This window comes from Ceratotherium simum, chromosome 20 (genome assembly GCF_057802395.1).
Source record: "Ceratotherium simum simum isolate JZ-2026a chromosome 20, ASM5780239v1, whole genome shotgun sequence".
NCBI lineage: Eukaryota > Metazoa > Chordata > Mammalia > Perissodactyla > Rhinocerotidae > Ceratotherium > Ceratotherium simum.
The window spans coordinates 22,513,594-22,534,438 of NC_141919.1; the positions used below are offsets into that span (position 1 = coordinate 22,513,594).

Here is a 20,845-nt window from a genome sequence, read left to right on the forward strand (position 1 = left end):
TGTAAGCAGACAGTGCTGGAGCCACAGCAACTACCTGTCACGCACTTGCTCGTCTCTCGCCTTTGCGTGTGCCGTTCCTTCTGCCTAGAAAGCCCTTCCATCTTTCTCGCCCCAAAAAACACTCATTCATCCTTCAAGACTTAGGCCAAGTGGTCCCTTATGAATACAGTTTTTGGCCAGTCCCACCTTTTTTGGGCAAAGTAGGACCACCGTACTGTGGACTGGAGCTGAAGTGTGTATATATACACTGCTGTTCTAGTGCTTTCTCCTTTAATTGAGTCTCTGTCTGCTTCCAGCACTCGTGTGTGAACATCTGGGAATGGCACAGGGCTTTATCTTATGTCTCCAGAATAGAAACAACATAGTGGCTGGGACACATTCTAGGATGTTGTAGATCTTTAAAACTCGTTAAGGTAATTGAAATATACACACAGTCCAATAATATACTGAAATAGCCTCAGGTGGTAACGATGGCTATGTTAGGATTGGGAGATAGTAGGTGATTATTTTTTTGCATGCTCTGTCTTTTCCACATTTTAGGTAAAGTTATTTATATTGCTTCCTTAATTTTATGAAGTGAAGAAAAAATACTATGACATGTTATAAAAAAAGATTCTGGAACTTTCACACCAAAATGCTTGTTTCCCCTTTCATAATTGTCATTTTGAGCAGCAAGTTCTTATTCTAATTATATCTAATTCTATCCATTTTTGAAACTCCTATACTTCCTTCTAGAGCCTCCCGCCTATCCTCAGTGGTGGAAAATTTTTTTCGGTTGAAAAAGTACTTAATTTTGTGAGTCAAAGGACATTCATAGCAAAGTCTAGGAAGAAGGTCGATAATCAGGCTAATATCACGTGGAGTCGAGAAGAATGTGTGATGTTTAAGTACTGAGACATTTCCTGTATGTAAGTACCTCCTCAAGCTCGTAAACATGTCATCTCAAGGAATAAAGTTGGAAATACAATTGCTTTAAAAACAATATCACATAAAATTCTGAAACCTAACTTTCTATCTAAAGGGGATTTGAGCTAAGTGTCCTTGTAATAAGCGTATACATCCCTCAGGTGACTCCCTTGAAAGGGCCCTCCCTCATTTAGGCCTGTAAGTTCTTATTTGTTAAAGCAATAGTGCCCTCACTCTCAATCACATAACCACAGGGGCTGGCGCATGAGCTCAATTGCTCATGGGGCTGAACTGTTTAGCTGTAAATGTAGCTCTGTCACTTCCTAGCTGTGTTACCTCGGCAAATTCTAAACCCCCCTGTGCCTCAGTTTGCTATCTGTAAAATGGGGAGAGAGGATTTTACTACTACATAGCATTGTTGTAAGGTTTAAATAAGGTCATAACTGTTAAGTGCTTTAAAAAGTGCCTTGAATGTAACATAATTTAGCCAATTCTAAGATGCACATTTTTCACATTTTAACACTTCTGAAATGAGCATGTCTTACAGTTAATATAATTTTTAAAAAGCATTTTATCACCATTTAATTAACGTCTTTTTTTAAATCAATAGTCCTTAAAATAATGGTGTACCTGAGAGTAGATGACATTTTAGATTTCAGTAACTAATGTTAGTAAGAGCTCGATAAACACTAGCTGTCATCAGTGTTGTCATCATCATCTTCTTCTTGGTTCTAACCAAGGCCGTGGTATTTCTGTGGGTGGCAGTGTAGCCTAGAGTGGTTGTCAAACCTCAATTTCATCTATTTGTTTCCATTCATGTGTTCTTAGAAAAGATCTAGTGAGCTGATTTTCATATTTGTTTCATATTAAGCTACTGTAAAGTATTTATGGGGTTAATTCATGCAGTGTCTACATTATTCTCTGCGTTATACTTGGGGAGCTACTAAAATGTCCTTCAATGCAGATCAATCCCTTAAAATAGAGAAGACAAATTCTTTATTTTCTCTGTTGATGTATTTTCCTAAATCCTTTCGAAGGAGTGCTTTTTCTTAGCGAGCACAACTAAGCCACCCTTGTACCACTTAAGATTTACTAGTTTGCAGTCTTCTCTGAGGGAGAGAAGCAGTTTATTGATCTGTAGCAGAGAATGGATCATGGCCAGACCTTTTCTGGTTTATACAATGCACTGACATAAGAATCTGCATATCATTAAGAAGACTGGTTTGAGGCCACCTGTCAGGCAGAACAATAACTGGGAAAAATCGATACACAATATAAAACTTTTGTGTTTGCCCAGACCCTGCCAGGATCCACGCCCAGGGACAGGCACATCTTGTTATTTTACCAGCGATGTGCTTGTTGTTCCTAATTTTAGGCTTCCTCCTCATTTTGATTTTATTATTCAGTTTAAGGGAGGGTGGGAGAGACCAATTTGGATCTGAGATAAAGATCTTCTGCCAGGTGGAAGAAGTTCAATAACAGGAGAGGACCTTGGACCAAAGTTTATGAAGCTTGACTGGGAGGATTCTGGGCACACCTCCATCCAAATACCTTGACACATACTTCATTCGCCCATAACACATGCAGCTTGTTTCTTCTTGCCCTTAAATGGTGGTACTTACAAGCCATTATGAAGCAAGAGTGCAAACGCAGGGGGCTAGAAAGGGACCAGCAAACAGGGGTTTTGCTTAGATTTTGTTGTTGTTGGCTTTTAGAAGTATAATTAGTTGGATAATCCCAGACGCTGAGCTTCTTTCCTTTGCCCCCTCATCTCCCCACTCCACTCTTCCTTCTTCAGTCCTCCCAGTCTCCACCCTTTTTTTTTTTTTAACAAAGCTACATTTGTCAGACATGTATAGTTCTTCCTATTCTTTTTTTTAAATTAATTAATTTATTTATTTATTTATTTTTTTGTGAGGAAGATCAGCCCTGAGCTAACATCCATGCTAATCCTCCTCTTTTTGCTGAGGAAGACCGGCTCTGAGCTAACATCCATTGCCTAATCCTCCTCCTTTTTTTCCCCCAAAGCCCCCCAGAAGATAGTTGTACATCATAGTTGCACATCCTTCTAGCTGCTATGTGTGGGATGTGGTCTCAGCATGGGCGGAGAAGTGGTGCGTCGGTGTGCGCCCGGGCTCCAAACCCGGGCCGCCAGTAGCGGAGCACGCGCACTTAACCACCAAGCCACGGGGCCAGCTCTAGTTCTTCCTATTCTTAAAGATAATGCTCGCTCTATCCCCAAAGCCTGCCTTTTGGTTCAGCCGCTCTGACTGCACAGAGGTTAGTGCTCTCCAAGTTCAGTGCCGTGGACCTGAACCAGTGGCTGCTTCCAACAGAATGTCAGGTGATTGCCACATAGTCAGAGAGATTAGAGCCATCCATCTGCCCGGGGTGCTGCCAGACAGAAACTGGGGACCAGCAGGAAGGCTGGAGTGGGAGGCTGAGAATCAAGTCTCTGCGGGTGAGCTGAGCGGTAGTCACAGAATCTGGAGAAGCCGTGCAGGGCAGCACACCTGTCAAAGCAGCCTGTAAAAAACCACCGGTCCTCTAGCATTTGCGCAAAGTTGCCTCCACAGTAGTTAGCTTTGCAAACACGTGTTCAGACAGTGAGGAAAATTTCACCGGCTAAGCAGCAAGAAATGCTCACCCACTATGATCAAAGCCATCAGCCATTTCCTCTTCCTTCTTTTTATTTACTTATATTTCTGACCTCTTATAATCTCCATGACTATGGCCTGATAGTTTCCTTTTGCATAGCGTTTTTTTAATACTTTTTTCTTTCTCCTGTGCATTTGAAAGCAGATAAGACCAAAATTGACAGGAATTATCTAATGTTTCTTTTTAATAATTATTACAAAAGTAATAAAGGAGCTAAAATCATCCATAATTACATCACCCAAGGACAACCACAGAGACTATTTTGGTGTATTTACTTCTAATTGTTTTAAATAAATGTGTAAATGTATGCATACATATTTTTAAACCAATTAGGTTTATGGTAGAATACAGTTTTTTTATCAGTGTACTTTGAGTATTTTTCTGTGTTATTAAAAGCTTATAAATGATTTCAGTGGCTGTATAGGATCCAGTAGATATGGATATATTATTATTTTAGCATTTTCCTGTTGTTGGGAAGTCATGGGGGTTTCTGAATTGACACTTTAATTCTAAGCTTGGAATTCGAATTGTTAAGCTCAATTTCTTCTGATTTTGTGAGTCTAGAGTTAGAATTTGGACACAGTGGAAATGGAATATTTCTGTCTGTGCCAATGTTTGCCTTATTTGCCAGCGTTTTTTCAGAAGGTATTTTTGGAAAAGCAAAGGTTGGAATAGTGTTCTTTTTTTGCTCTTTTTCTTGTTTCTTTTTGTTTGTTTTTAAGTTTGTGATTGTAACATGTCATGTTATAATAATCTCAGTTAACTTTTAAATAGATAATCAATATAAAATAAGAAATATATTGCCCAACATGAACCCTAATGTCTCAAAACGGTGTACCATTTGAAGTCTATGTAACAGGACGGTGGACACTATTGAAGATTTTTTTTTAAGAGGGGGACTGATTGGATCCGATTTGTGTTTTAGAAGATAGGGTAGTGAAAGATTTTAGATATCTCAAAAGAATTTGCATGAAGTTAATCTTTTAAAAAATGTGAACATTTGGTGCAACAACTGCTTTGAAATTGCAGTTGAGTAAAGGAAACTGTTGAACCAGCATTTGGAAAGGAGGATAAGTTTAAAAACCAAAAATAGTGTGTGAAGTGCTACAGAACGATACACGTTAGTAAGTCACTTGTATTTGAAGGCCACCTTCCTAAAGAAGTCACGTTTCTGGAGAACCAGTTTTATCTGCCATGAGTAATATGTCTGGAGACCTGTCAGTGTCTGTCCACTGTGCATCTCTGGGTGTGTTACTCTCTTAACACCAATGGCCGGGTCTAGTGCAGCCACCACTTGGATCCACTGGCTGTCTCCCCCTCATTCCGATCTGCTGTCCCCATTAGCAGTCATCTTTGTAAACAGAAATCTAAGATTTAGTGTTGTACATATTTTTAAATGATCCATTTTGATGGGACTCTCTTTATTGTTTCAGGTTGAATGCATTTGGGAACTTGATGCATAAAATTTGCATGACTCCTCACTCTTGTCTGGATCTGTCATTGGGTTCAAGCTAGCATGGCTCACACCAGAAATGTTAACGGCTGTACTTCAGGTAACTCTGTGCTCTGGAGAGAGAGTGTGTGTGTGTGTGTGTGTGTGTGTCTTTGCTCTAACTAATTTCTAATTTCTCCTTTAATAATGGATCAATAATAGCAAGTTGTCTAGATAACTAAGATTTCAAAGCAATTTTCTATCCATTGAAGTTGTTTTTTTGTTTTGTTTTGTTTTTTTGATCTCTTAGAGAATTTGCTTTTGTCTTTAGAGTCTTTATGTATAGAAATCAGTTAGGTAAATTATTACTTATGTCAATTCTATTGAAGTGTTGAAGGATAAACGTAAAATCCTGAATGCTGGTGCAAGTGTAATGTGTACTCCTCTTGTACTTCTTTATGAGAGATTGAACGATGAGAGAGGAAGTGAGTTTGGATGCTTAAAACCAATTCCTAGTATCCACTCCCAAGCTTTTGTTTGATGTTGCTAAACATAGAGAAAGGGGAAGAGAAGGGTGTATTCTCTAAAGCAGCCGTCCCAGAGAGAAGTATGCAACAAGCCATATTATGAATCATAAAGACTTGTATTCTAATTCTTACTTTGGTATATTAGAGACTCATATAGTTTGCATATCTATTCCCATATTGCTTTTATAAGATTTGGGAGAAATTTGTAGAACAAATGCAGAGTAAGCATCCTAAGAGACGGTATATGACAGGAGATGACAACCTTTCCAAAATAGTACATCAAATGTTCATTCCTCTTTTGAGTTATCTGCCAAATAGCAGAATGTGTGAGAGCAGTAATTGTGTATGTGGGAATTCTTGTGGAGGCCTACGTACAAGGTCCTAGCTCTGCTGGCCCTGAGCCCTGGATAATGGAGAGAATGTGGTACAGGAGACCTGAATTAGAATCCCATGTCCAGCACTAACCATGAAATGTGGGGCAGGACTATTTGTCCACGTGTAAAACATCAATAAGATCATCCACCTCCAGGGTTAGAACCAATGAGAGCACCAGAAACATACTTAGAAGTGCTGTGTAAGCTGTCAAGACAACAGCAGGAGAAGGAGACCTCTGAAGTGGGCCTCCCCAGCCCATGGATGTGACGTTTTGTTCCAGTAATCCCAGCTGCAGGTATTCCCTCTGGCAGGAATGCTATAGCTTGCCTAAAACCAGACCCAGATAAACTCAGTTCTTTATTCTGGGATAACTGATCCTTCTCTGTCCATTCTTTTGCTTGTCTTTTCTACTGCCCAACTTCTCTGGACTTTGATAGATTCTCCTCAGGACTGCTGTCAATAGTAAATATGAATGACAATATCTAACATTTAATGAATGCTTACCATGTACCATGGTGCCCAAGATGCTTTGCCTGCGTTATCATACTTAATCCTCGCAGTAATCCTATGAGCTTATGCTGTTACCATCAGCACCACCATCATCCCTATGTGATGGCACAGAGAAGCTCGGCAACTTAACCTGAGTGAAGTAAGCACAGTCAGGATTATTACTTGTTTCTCTAGTAAAATATTTGATAAGGAAGGAGATTGAATCATTGTGAAATTTCCTGAGTGTTGTGGGTGGGTTTCAGTCTCCTGCGGTGCTGTGATCTCCCTTCCCTCTCCTGCCCTCACTTCCATTCACACACTCACGGGAAGCGGGGCTTGGGGTTGTTGGTACCTCAGGACCTCGACCCTCTGGCATCTCAGGCAAAATCCTGTCTTCCGAGATTTAGAAACCTACCCCATTTGCCCCTAATTCCTTTTCCAACTTGCTTTGTCCTAGAGTGTCCCTTTTCTCTTTGTTCCTGAAGTCTGATGATTCAGCTGTAGCCTTTCCTTCTCAACTGGTGTCCTGTCTGACAGGTCTGGGCACTGAGTTTGAAACACTTCTGGGGTGTTAGGGTATCACTTGTTGCTGCAGACAGGTGTCCGGACCAAGCAAGGGAAGGTTTTGTGTATTCTAGTCACCATGACCTCTGTAAGCTTGTGAGCAGATCTGATTAGAGGCTCAGTCATACACAATTACTTTATGTATGTGTGTGTGTGTGTGTATGTATTATATATACATATACATGTGTATATATACATGTACATGTATATGATGTTCCTTATAGAAAAATTTTAAATATAGAAGTTTAGTATTGTCTAAAAAAATAAAGCAAGAATTACTAGTAATACCACCACCCAGGAATAAATGTTTTACTCATTTTCTATATAGTCTTTAAATTTTATATATTTCACATAGTTGAGATTATGCTTATAAAAATTATTATTTTATCTTTTCTTTTCCAATTTTGTATTACAAAAGAAATACCTGCCCATTGTTTTTAAAAAAAAGCCAAACTCAAATAATGCAAAAGTGTATGCTGGCTGTAAATATACTATTTTGAAATGCAATTAACATAAGAACATTCACAGGCCCCAGATTAAGATGGGATAAAGAGAGCTTTATGACAGCTAATGAGGGCTGGTTCCTGATCTTTCCCATGAGAAAAAGGTAAATTGTTTGGGTAGTCTAGTAGAAGTTTTAAATATGGAGTAAACTATATGTTTTTTACATTTTTCCAAAGATAAATTATAATATTAAGTGTGCTTTTTTGTGTGTGAGGAAGATTAGCCCTGAGCTAACACCTGTTGCCAATCCTCTTTTTTGCTGAGGAAGACTGGCCCTGGGCTAACATCCGTGCCCATCCTCCTCTACTTTATATGGGACGCCGCCACAGCATGGCTTGATGAGCAGCGCGTGCGTCTGCGCCAGGGATCCAAACCCGCGAGCCCCAGGCCGCCAGAAGCGGAGCACGCGGACTTAACCACTACACCACGGGGCCGGACCCTAAATCTGCTTTTTTAAACTATACTCCCCCTAGATGTGTTACGCCCCAAAGGAGTCCCAGCCACCCCTCCCCTTGAAAAATCACTGCTTTGGGCTCCGTAGAACATGAGGAGAAATCTCATATGAAAGTGGAGTCAGGACAATGGCAAAAGAAGCCCTTTTCTTGGTCCTAGGAATAAAACAGAGGAGCAGTGAGAACAGTACCACCCGGCCAGACCCTGCTTTTGGCTGGAAAACACATCCCTGAGGACTGGTGGTCCATGTTCACGTCCCTGTGTAGAGTTTAAGCTGGGTAAGGGGCCGTTCACAAGTCCTTTCATCCTCTGACTTCGCCTCTGAGTCCTTCAGTTAGATTGGGTAAAAGGTGCTGATTTTAAAATAAGAGCAGTTAGTTAATGCTGTAATCTGTAAAGTTTATTACAATACATCTCAGACATATGAAATGTGTAATGGTTATATAACAAGTGCCCATATACATACCACCTAGCTTAAGAAATAAACTTTACTAGTGCATGGCAAATATTTTTAGCGCCTCCTGTGTGCCAGGCATCATTCTGGGTACTGGAGATATAGCAGGGAATACAACAGGCAAAAATCCCTGCCTTCAAGGATTGTGCATTCTATTGGAAGTTGAGGTCTCCTCACATAAAATAAAAGTCATACTTATGCTAAAAAAGTGCTCGTTATTTATCTGAAATTCAAATTTAACTGGATGGCCTCTGGTTTTATTTTCTAAACCTGGCAGCCTTCCCCGTGTACCGGTTCCAGACTGCATCTTCCTCATTACCGTCCACCCCGTCCATGTCAATCATTCCTCATCATGCTATCTCTTTTTCACCAGATCCTGCATCCTACTTCTGTTGACTGGTTCAGTTTTATTTTCATTAATTTAAAACATTCCATTACATTGTTACTAACAGTACCTTAATGTCGTTTATTAATGTAGTGGTATGAGCATCATAAATTGCTCGTGACTGTTCTCTTCTCTCCCAGCTAACTAGGGAGTAAATGGGGGTGGTTGGTTAGGAAAATTGCCGTATTTCTGCAGAGTTGAGGGATGGGGACGGTCTGCTTTGCCCCAAGTTTCTGAATCATGTTGTAAACTGAAGACACTGATTGATACCTCTCTAAACACTAATTAATGTTGTGAAACTTTAATTAGCGCTTAGAATCTCTTTAGAAGCCAAATAACAAGTGGCTTATTTGTCAGATGAAGATAATAATACCTATCCTACCTTCTTCACAGGATTGTTGTGAGGAAAAAATAAAACAATAGCCGTAAAAACACTTTTTAAGACGTGAAGTGCTGGTCCGATGTCAGGGGGAATCACCGCCCTTCTTGTTCTGCTGTCTCTGTCATGAGCTCCCGATCTAATGAACACCTCTTCAGGTGCCATCGTGCCAGGCCCTGTCAGATGCTGTGACATTGTGGCAAGAATTGTATTACTGTCCTGCCTCTAACAGTTAAATGAAATAAACAGATGAGCATTATGGAGTCACTTTTTATGTCTGCCATCACCATCTTTATTTTTGCTAATACTTACCTTGGCTAGTTTATTATAGTTTTTCCGCTTGCTTCTTCTTTTTCACAGCCTTAATATTTATAGATTTTTCCAGACAGATACATATTTACTTATTTAAGGTACTTATTGAACTGCATTAAAAATTTGGTTGACATTTTAAATTAATATAATAAATTTCATAAAATCTTGTTACTCTGGTCAGTTATTTGGCTCCAGGTTTTTTCTCCGTGCTGATCTTAAATGAGGTCCAAAGGCCGCTGATAAGACCAGATCAGTCAGACATTGCCACAGACTCATGGCAGCACAGGTAGAACACTGCAGCACAGCCCACTCTCGGTTGTGTAAATATTTTTTCTGGGCAGGAGCATTTCTCAAACAGAACTCTGAGCCCACTGCGGTGAACCTGACAGCAGGAATTGCGTGTGTGTTTGTCAAGGACAAGACCAGCTTGCACTGACGGGTCTGGCTGGAACCAACCTGGTGTTTTGAGACCATCGGTAAAGAAAGAGGTGGTGTGTTCGTGGGGGTGAGTCTTAGCCCTGTTGTCTGCGTTAGCATTACTCCCAAGGCAGAGGGTGAGCTGATTAAAAGCTGGGGCTGCTTTAATTCGTGGGTACCCTCCATGACCTTCCAGGGTCTGGCTAATTCAATCTGCAAAAGGATTAATTGTGTGTTCCTATTTGTGCTCTGCATTCTTCAGTAAGAAAGTGGTGCGTTCAGAAGAGCTGAGAGGGTGTAACAAAGTTGCCTAGCATAAAAACATAGATAAGAGCCAGAGGGAGTCTTACTGATTTCACCTATCCAACCTCCTGTCCCTACTTTCTCATGTCAAAACACAACTTGCCCAGCTCACACAGTTAGTTAATTGCTAAGCCAGAAGTTGAATATGGAGAGGTTTTTAACTTTGTTCAAGGCATTATGTTGACATTAAAAATCAGAAGTGTGTGGTGTCTGTGAAATTCTGATTAAACAGATCAAGGGGAAAGTTTGCATTTCAGAAAACAACATAAACCTAAAAGTAGAATGATTATGAATAAAGTGTCCTCCCTGATAAGAGTTACGTTGATAAGTGACTTTTTTTCATAGTGTAAGTTATTTCATAAGGCCAAATTAACAAACATATTCTAATACCTGATATGTAGTTTCATCCTATTATTTGATATGTTTAATAATTGGGTTTAATTAGATTATGCATTTCAGCGTTAAATGAAACTGTTGGTTTATTGGAGGGTAATTTCACACTGAAGTTTGTAAATGAAATAATGTATTTTTTTAAAGTGTTGGTGTTTGAGAAGATACTTTTTTTTTAGGTAAGAAGTAGTTACGTTTGAATTTCGTATCTGTTAAAATGCCTAGACCACCTACAAATAGGAGACGCTCGCTTTCAGAATCTTGCCTGTCTGGTTGATCAGAACCCCAGAATTCATCCAGCCCCCAGAGAGATTCTGAAGAATCCCTCCGTCGTCGGGGCTTGTCTGTTTTGCAAACTCTCAAAGCTTCAATTTTAACCTGTGGCCAGCTTCACAGTGTAAGCTTTCTTGCTCCAAACCCTGAGCGAGTCATAATGGGTTAAGTGTCAGATTTCAGACAGGTGATTAGCTCTCCAGGCTAAGCTGAGGAAGGATGACTTATCTTCCTGCGAGGACCAGCCTGAGTGGGCATTGAAAGGATAGAATCCAGGCTCCTACTAGTCCCGGGTGCTAGGCAAAGACACTCTTTGGTTGAAGATTTCTGCCCAAATGTTCGTTGGGTGCCAGCAAGAAAGAAAAAGCACAAAATAAAAATCCAACAGAGAGATTTGCTATGTTAAGAACTTGAGCTGTGGCTATCATTCTGAGACTGCATAGTGAGGCAAAGGATTGAAACAGCCCTTCCTACAAGGATTTGAATATTCTGTGCCCTGCTTACCCACAGACTTCCCATCGTGAGTATTGGCATTTATTTCTTATTATGCGCTTCCCCTCTTTCTTGAAGGACTAGGGTGGGCTAGCTGAGCCCATCAAAAGTATAGCTCGTTAGCTTCCTTTTCCACGGTTTGCCTTCTTCCTGTGTCCCAGATAATTCCACTTCATCTCCTTTGTGCAATTTCTGAGAAAGGTTTGTATGAACTTGGAAAATTAGTGACTAAAGCTCACAGTTTCAGCATTGGGGTCCTTTTCCATAAAAGGCTATTTTATTTGATCTGACATAAAAAATGTTAGCATATGTTCTCAAAATGTTCACAAAAATGTTCTCAAATTCAGAGGTAGCAAATTCTTGCTCTTTTCTGGCAACATATTTAAAAATTGCATTGAGTAGACTTCTCTAATAAACACCTCAAAGAAGACCCATTGAGGAAATCCGATTTGATAAGATTCATTCAAACAGTTTTAGAAAGTCTAAGTCAAAAAAAAATGTTTTTTTGATGATTCTCTTTTTCCTCCCTTGGCTTCTCTGGTGGATATTTTTGGAGTAAGCTGTAACTCAGTAAGCTGCTTGATTTACTCATTTCCATATGCTTTAGGAAAAGTATGCTCATGTTTCAGAGGCTAAGCCTGTTTCTGCTTTTGGGTTGCAGTTCATTGTGAAGCTGGAAAACGAGAAGTTTTTAAATATGCAGCCCATTTGTATATATAGCATTCGTGATCTCAGCTGGTGGTGCTATATGGACAAGTGATCTCACAGCTTAAAAATAAGTATGCAGCTATTTTGAAGATTTTTTTAACAGTGGCCAGACTTTTAATCCTAGCAGTTCTTGGAGCAAGCCATGGCTGAAAATTTGGATTAAATAGTATTCTGTACTATTCAGAAGACCTTTCTAACCAACAGATGGAAAAGCAGAACTGTAGACATGAGGAAGAACTGGGCCAGGGGACAGATTGTTGGATTCTTGGGATTTGGTCTCATCCTGAAAGTTAAATCTGTGTGTTCTTATTCCATCTGTGTGACAAGCCAGATTTGAGTGATCTGTGACATCTCTCCCAGCTAGATTGGAGGCTGTGGACATGGGTATGATGTCACCATGTGAACCTTTCTTTAAAAGAGGTGGCACAAGAGTAATAGATTATGGAAGCAGTTTGCTGTTAATAGTCATAAGTACTAAGTTTATTTTAGGTCCTTTTTCGTGATTTTATTTAATTGGAAAAACTTTCTCTCCCAGGGATCTTTTGTATTTTGGAAATGATCTCCGTTGGGAAAATCAAGAGATAGTCATGGGATTTTCTGAATTTAGTCTCACAATATTTGGTTTAGTTGATAAATCCCATCAGCTTTGCAAATAAATTTTGTGAAAACATTGATTCAGCTTGTCCTGCCAAATTTTCCCATCCCTGCCCACTTTCCTGAGTGTCCTTTTCTCTTGCATCAGCTGTCCAGTAGGCCGAGGCATTCTAAGTGTTTCTGTACAGCAGGCACATCTAAGAGTCTCCCGGAAGAAAAGGGGAAACCATGCCTAGGCTAAAAATATAAAAGAGGGAGAGAAATGTGATGTTTCTAATAATTCACAAGCCCCACTGCTTAATATCTTTAAAACCTTAGTCATGTGCATCAACTCTTACTTTCTCCCAACTAAAACCAAAAAAAGTCACTCTTGCTCTGCTCTCAGTATCGTCCTCATTGAAGTCCATACACCCACCAATGTATGGCTGATTTATTTCCTTTTCCCCAGCATTTCAGATCGATTGGGTGGATGCTTTACTTAAATCAGAGATGCACCATGGCAATGTTTTTTGACGCAGCCTGTTTGGCACCTTCCCCTCCAACTGTGAGGACAAAGAAGGATTTGTCTTTCCATGACCTCGCAGAGGAGGCAGAAGTACCTGCCGGCTTTATGCAGCGTGTATGCTAAGTGAGACTCCGCCTCTTCAAGTGGTGAATCAGCCCGATGCTAGACTGATTTTATAGCACACCAGGGTGGAGATGTGGAAGTGTCTAGGCCAGTAGGGGAGGAGGGAATGGTTTGCATTTCAAACCATTCCAACAATGCGGCTTACAGGAAAAAATTGCAACACACCGAAGCCCTGTGCCACCAGATTTTTCCATTAGCGCCACGCTTTACACACCTTCCAGATCTGTCCCAGGGACAGCTGGTTGGCAGTATGAGGGGAAACGGTCACATCACGTTGTGAGCTCTGTGGTTCGCTCCCTGTCAGCCTGTCTGGTAAGGAATCCCAGCGGGCCCCGAGCATTGCCTTCCACGCTCTCATGCACCACACACACATACAGGAGCTGAGGATTCTCTAAGGAGGGATGCTTGGATGTTATCTGGGCGCTAGAAAACAGCAGCTGGAATGCACACCACTTCAGGATACTGAATTTAAGTGAGGAAACCCGGGACAGAACATCTTCCAGAAAGGTAAAGGAGGCTTAAGGCTGGGTGCTTTTCCTCTGGGGCATTTTTCTTTGGTGTTCTGTCCTCTGGACACTTTGATGATGAAAAAGTAGACGTTTCAAATAGTGGTGAATTTAACTTGTGATGTAGTTTTGGGACTTCCAGAAGAAATGATACAAAACTCAGTAGAAATACTTCAATTCAGTGAGTTCATTCATTCAGCAGGTCACCTTTTTTTTTTTTTTATAGTTTTATTTATTTATTTATTTTTTGGTGAGGGAGATCAGCCCTGAGCTAACATCCATGCCAATCCTCCTCTTTTTGCTGAGGAAGACCGGCTCTGAGCTAACATCTATTGACAATCCTCTTGCTTTTTTTCCCCAAAGCCCCAGTAGATAGTTGTATGTCATAGTTGCACATCCTTCTAGTTGCTGTATGTGGAACGTGGCCTCAGCATGGCCGGAGAAGCGGTGTGTCGGTGCGCGCCTGGGATCCGAACCCGGGCCGCCAGTAGCAGAGCGCGCGCACTTAACCGCTAAGCCACGGGGCCGGCCCCAGCAGCTCACTTTTAAATGACTGCAGAGAAATGTATTTGGCAGAAGAGTAGTTGTTTTCCTTTTTTGGGTAATGGACCAACCCTGAGGTCCTGTGAAATTTGCTCTGTCTTTACCTTATTCTCACTACGTGGTGATTTTGTTTTGTTAAGGACGGCTGGCAAGATTAAGGATAATTGAGCTTTCTATACTTTTTTTATTTTTCCTGTCTCTCCAAACATTTTAGCTTTCACTAACTTTAATCCCTATTCCCTTCTCTTAACTCTGAGCTGCTGTTTTTTGCCTTTTTAAAATGGAAATCATGGTCTATTTCTGTTTCTTCAGTCTTGATGCCTGCAAAAATCATGGTGGGCCTTCCCAGCCCTCCATGTGTCCAGGTAGTGAGAGACCAGCTCTGTCCAGAGTTGTGAAAGAAGTGGGGGCTTCTGCACCATCCCAGCTGCTGTTCCCCAGTCCCACCTGCTTTGTTCCCCTCTTAGTGGCATTACTCAAAGCACTATTCTCTTGACTTGGATGTCTGTCCCGTATCTGTTCATATAAGCCCTTCTTATCCTTCGGGTCTTGCTTCCTCTCTTACTTCTTCCAACAAGTGTTCTCAGATATCCCAGTGGAGTTACCTCTTCCTCTTCTTTATTCCTAGAGTGCTTTTGTATTCTATTAAATAGTTGCTGTGACTTGCTTTTAATTAAGAGTTATGGTTGTGTGCCTCACTAATCTGTAAGCTTTGAGGTCTTAAGAGGCAAGATTCATGTCATCTTCGGCTTGGTATGCCCATCACACCTTGCTTAGTACTCAGTGTAGAGTCAACAGGCTCAATGTTCAACCAAGAAATATTTGCAGCACACCTACCTGTGCTGGCATAATGCTGGGCACATAATACAGAGCAAAACACAGGTATAGCACCTGCTTAAGAATTTGTGGGGTAGAATTGAGCCCTGCCAGTTGCCAATCTTATATTGTTATATCCTTTGCAGTTCTCTTCTAGCCTGTTCACCTGGATATTTTTCCTCAGTGAACAGGTGGCTTTCACTCGGACACACACACACTCGCTTTCTCCCTTCTCTTACCTCACAACTAAGTAGGAGTTGTAGTATCTGCTCTCTCTCCATCACGTGCTCTGAGGTAGGCTTAAATGGTATTGTCTGTTAAATGCCTTGGGTTCGGGGAGAGGTGACCAGGTATAATGTGGTTGTCCAGGGAGGATTATGGTCAGAGGCCACTTGGAAAGTTCTTTCTAGCTCCCATGGCCTCTTCCTTTGCCCCTTCACAGACTGTTAGCAGCCCAACCAGGGACGGGTGGGGGTGCTCCACTCAGTGCCTTTAGCCCCAGTTTAGCGGGCTGGTTGAAACTGTGCATGAGAACCCGAGTGGCTGACCTCTGAGGTGGGAGTACAGCCGGTTGGTCTACCTTCTTTCTCTCCCACGGTTTTCTTGGGAAGGTCTCTACAGTTGTATCCTCCCTTTTAGATGGGAGGAAGTAAACTCTCCTTATTATCTCCTGTTATTTACAGCCATTATAGTCTTTGTGGTAATCTAGTTTAAATTCCCTTATTTAGTTTCGTGCCCCCAGTTCATTTTGCCATTTCACTTTTTTTTTCATTGAGGTCATAATAGTTTATAACATTGTGAAGCCATTTCTCTTTTTTAAATGTTGATTTCAAATCTTGAATGAAAATGTATTGTGAGACAATCTCTTAGGTTTGATGAAAGTAAAAATCATGGGGCAACCCAGACTGTAAAGAAAGCCTAACGTGGAAACTCAACGTGACTCCATTTTTAGCCTTAAATGTGTTTGGGGAAATGCACTTTGTTGAGTAAGATAGAGTGAAGACAGAGTTTGGTGTTTTTTCTGTCTTTTAAGATAGGCCTGTCATCCATTGAGTCCTCCTCCTAATTTCCCTCTCCTGACTGGAATCTCACACCTCCTCTGGGGCACACCCTCCTCATGTTGATTATGGCCTCTCCTCAGAAAATCTCCTCGGAGCAGATCCTTCTAATCCAGGCATATAAAAGAGGAGTTTTGTTCCAACACCCAATGCTGTACACACCTAACAGGACTCGAAAGAGCTGGAAGCCCTTGCTGGACCTGTCCTTGTAATCCCTTACAAGTCCTGTCAGTCCCCGTAGGCTGCGCTGGAGGTGGGTGGAGAAGGAGCCTTGGTGATGTGGAGAAGAACTACGCCCGCTTTTCTCCCTCACCGCAGTTACCGTAGACACCTCAGCTTGGTGTCACACCCCATCGCAAGCTGAGAGGAGAGATGGGTAAAGAAGCATTGATAAGGTATTCAAATTCTTTAGTGGTTGAGGGGAAGTCTAAAATATAGCAAGAATAACCCAAGCCCTCCATGAGAGTGACAGCAGAGCATCCTGCTTTCAATCTGTGTCTATTTAAGATGAATATGTATAGGTAGGGTTTTTGCACATTGTTTACCTGCTAGAGAAATGGCATTAGGGATCCTAGGCTGTTGTTTTGGTTGTTGTCTTTGTCTTTATTTTTTAAATGAAACATCTGACTAGTAATAGAGCTAAATTTTAAGCATAAGAGATTAAGTATGCAGCAGAATTAAAATGGTTTTTCTAATATGTTTTATAGTTTGTTCCAGCAAGGACTCTTGCAATTTAAAACAAGAAAGAAAAAGTCGGCCACCTGGAATTGGGAAAAGGAAAGGGATGGAAACAGGAATGAAATTGGATCCCAAATAGAGACCATGAAGTCCTGGCTCAGTGTCACCCCAAGGCCTGGGAGTGTGGTTCTGTTTGACCAACCCAAGGTTTTGTTTCAATTTGAATTAATTGCCAAGATTTTTAAAATTAGGTAATTTTATATAAAAATACCAATTTCTTCAGCTTCTCTTGAAAAGTCAAAAGATCTGGCATCGCTGGCTTATGTACTTCCCCAGGGCCCCAGTCAGCTGGAGGGGGCAGTTGCTCTCTGGTCTCCCCCAAGACTCCCAGGGCCCTTCCTTTCAGGTACTAGCCTGGACTCTGCAGGTATTTGAATTTGTGATCTGGACCCTCAGACTACTTCAGTTGCTTAAGGGGCTGCCCCCAACTTGGCTCTCGGCTTCCTTTAAAACAAAAGGAAGAACACACTTTGAATTGCAGATCTCACTTGGTTTAAAGCTGAGGTTCCCATCCCTGGCTGTGGCACAGAATCATCTGGGGAGCTTCTAGAAATGCTGATGCCCCTGGTCCCACCCTAGAGAGTCTGATTCATTAGGGCTGGGATGAGGGGTGACTCAGCATTTTTTAAAACAGCCCCAGGCAGTTGGGTTGTGCAGCAGCGTTGAGAACCCGTGGCATGAGGGTACCTGTTCTGGGAGGTTCCAGCCTTGGCCTTCGCCTTGAATGGCAAAGTCAAGTTAGTACTGTCACCGCTCTGGTTCACAGTCCTGCCTCAGCTGTAAAATGAGGGTGTGGACTCAGAGTCCTTGATATTTTCATACAGCTCTTTAAAAGGAAACAAACCCTCAAAGTTTGGCTCCTCTGGAAGGAATTAAATGGACTGAATGGGTCCTGGGCACCTGCAGTGCTGGGGGCACAGCACTGGTTGGGATGAAGAGGAGAAAGCTCCTATGAGTTTGTAGGATGTAAGATGTGTGCACAAATGGGAACAGAGGGAAAAACGAGCCGCTCTGAGAGCCTAGAGGGGAGAGGTGGCTGGAAGGATAAGGGACGACTTCAGACAGAAGTGATGTTTTAGCTGGTCCTCACCAACTAGAGGAATATTGTCTGAGAAGACTGAAGGGACACATCAGAAGGGGAAGGAATGGTACAGGCAAAAGCATGGGAATAGCATTGTCTTTCTCCTCCCTGCCCTTCAGAAATGCCTGCTCCCTTCTCCCTACCCACCTTTCTCTGCCCTCCAAGGGCTGGAGGAAAGAATGTACCTAGTGTGCGGTTTTTCAGGACTGCGTAGTATTAATACAGCAGTCGAGTAAGCAGTGCGGTAGAGGAGCGGTATGGATGACATAGCTTCATCTGTCAAGTGCTGATAATCGTACTTACCTCATGGGGTTGTGTGAAGATTAAGTGAGTCCATAAACATGTTAAGCACTCAGCACAGTGAGGTCCGGACAAATTGTGCACAGTGGATGGTGGGAAAAGATGAGGACAAGGAGGCCGTTGCAAGACTGATAACGCAGGTGCATTTGTGCTGTGTCTGTAGGACTGGAAGGGTGTTGAGAAATCAGTAACAAGGGGAAGAGGAACACGTTGGGGGAGGCAGGTAAATTCAGGGTATGTCAGGAAATGTGCATCTTGAGATGTCCAAAATATAATTCACTGTTACCACTCACTACTTCATTTAACTTTGGTTTTCTCTCTAGACAAGGAGTCAGGCCTTCTGGGGAGAAAGTCTGGATGCAGTAATCCTGTTAAGTAAGCGTCGGAAGAACTGTGGGTTCAGATGTGCTTGATTGCAGTCTCTAAGTTCTGCAGCCCCCATCCAGGGGAGCAAGCCTATGGTAGTGAACTCTCAGCCAGCTGGTACCACAGAAGTCTTCTGTCCAGCCGGTTTCCCGTCACCCTGGGAGTCACCTTTTCTGGCTACTCCCCACCTATCAGAGGAAGAGCCCTGAGTACATCTTCATCCTCCCAGATCTTGTTTGGCTGCCTCTTTTGTGCATAAATTAAGAGAGTAAAGGCAGACAGGTGTGTCTTTCTCCCTACGGTGGGAACCTTTGTGACTGATGGTTTCCAGGCAGAGGGAGCTCCTATTTTTCATTCTTCTCTCATCCTAACTTTTGTCATCCTCGATAAAGGACTAGACATTTATTTGCATACAATGACTTTTTCTGCTAGACCTTGCCTTCATAGAAGCACACATACAAAATAATTACCCTTAACTGCTTTATAGAATAAGCTGTTTTCTTACAGAACACAATATTTATGAAATAAAAATTTAGCAGAATATTTTTTGCAGGATTGAGAAACACTGCATTCAGATGCTGTCCTCAGTTTAATTCTTAAGAACGAGTCTTTTGGGCCAGCTCCGTGGCTTAGAGGTTAAGTGTGCGCGCTCTGCTACTGGTGGCCCGGGGTTCGGATCCTGGGAGCGCACCGACGCACCGCTTCTCCGGCCATGCTGAGGCCACGTCCCACATACAACAACTAGAAGGATGTGCAACTATGACATACAACTATCTGCTGCGGCTTTGGGGAAAAAAAGGAAGAGGATTGTCAGTAGATGTTAGCTCAGAGCCGGTCTTGCTCAGCAAAAAGAGGAGGATTAGCATGGATGTTAGCTCAGGGCTGATCTTCCTCGCAAAAACACAAAAAAAAACGCTTCTTTTGATACTAATACCTAGTTTGAAATATAATAATATGACTAAATAATACCAGAATTCTCTCAAAAGTACAGAGAAGAAAATTTCTCTGTTAAAAGCAAATGACAAAACAGCCCAAGGGAATTTTAAAGATGATGGACGTTTTCTAAAACTAGCTTGTGGTGATGGATGCACAGCTGTACACATTTACTAAAACTCTTCAAACTGTACACTTAAAATGGGTGAATTTCATGATATGTAAATATCTCAATGAAGATTTTTTAAGTCCAAAAGAAAAAAAGGAAAAAGTAGGCCTAACTCAAATCTCTTATTTAATGTAGGTGTCATTGGGTATAATAATTTGGAATTATTTGGACCCAGTATTTCAAAGTATCTGGCACTTGAAACTTTGTTCTTAGTTTATTTCTCTCTGAATCAGTTTATTTGGCGTACAACAAGCCCAAATGAGTCCCACATCATCTTAGAAAGTTTATTCTTTGTAGCTTCACACAGAAAAATGTGTTCGAAAGATAATCACTTTTTTCCCAATTATTTTATTGAGGGCATAATGATTTATAACATTGTATCATTTCAGGTGAACATTATTATTTATCAGTTTCTGTATAGACTGCATTGTGCTCACCACCAATAGTCTAATTTTTATCTGTTACCATACATATGTGCCACTTCACCTGTTTCGCCCACCCCCAACCCGCTTCCCCTCTGGTAACCACTAATCTGTTTTCTTTATCCATGTGTGTGTTTATCAAAGATAATCACTTTTAAAGCATCCAGCCACCAGGTGTGGACCGGGAGGATGAGAAGGTAAATGGAGTGAGGTGGGGTGTGTGCAGGCTCTAAGATGAACCAGTTAAACTGGGCAGATCCATTGGATTCTTGTAAAATAATGCCTCTCTCCACGCAGCCGTCCCTGGTTTTGAATTTTACAAAGCTGGCCCTTTAGAGTCGTCCCTAATCTTTGTTAATCTCTCTTTCATTGTTTAGAACTGGCTTCGCTTGTCTACTTCGTAGACCGAATTCAGTAAACCTTGTTCCACTAGGGCCACATATACCCAAGGTTCTTAGGTTCAGGTGAAGAACAGGTCTAAAAGAACCTTTTCTTTTCTCTCTCTTTTTTTTTTTTTTTTGAGATAATGAATTTAAACCATTAAACACACCTATCATTCTTACTAACTTTTTAAAACAGAAACAAAAGATTGCTCAGAGATGTTATCACTCTAAAACAGAATGGACTTGTTTGGGAACTAATTCTGTGTCTTTGAAAGTCACATGATCTA

The 20,845-nt window shown here is 41.5% G+C and overlaps 1 protein-coding gene across 6 annotated transcripts in view; it reads left to right on the forward strand.

Moving 5' to 3' along the window:
- Positions 1-20,845, forward strand: part of KANK1 (KN motif and ankyrin repeat domains 1) — a 201,550-nt gene that overhangs the window by 134,055 nt on the left and 46,650 nt on the right. For 4 of the 6 annotated variants that reach the window (XM_087444527.1, XM_014795422.2, XM_087444524.1 and 1 more), the window contains one exon: positions 4,998-5,117. In XM_087444527.1, the coding sequence (XP_087300653.1) occupies positions 5,081-5,117 (37 nt within the window). In that variant the 5' untranslated portion in view covers positions 4,998-5,080. Of the gene's footprint in view, positions 1-735; positions 909-4,997; positions 5,118-20,845 lie in introns of all 6 variants that reach the window. The other 2 variants (XM_087444526.1, XM_087444528.1) reach the window with 1 other exon arrangement.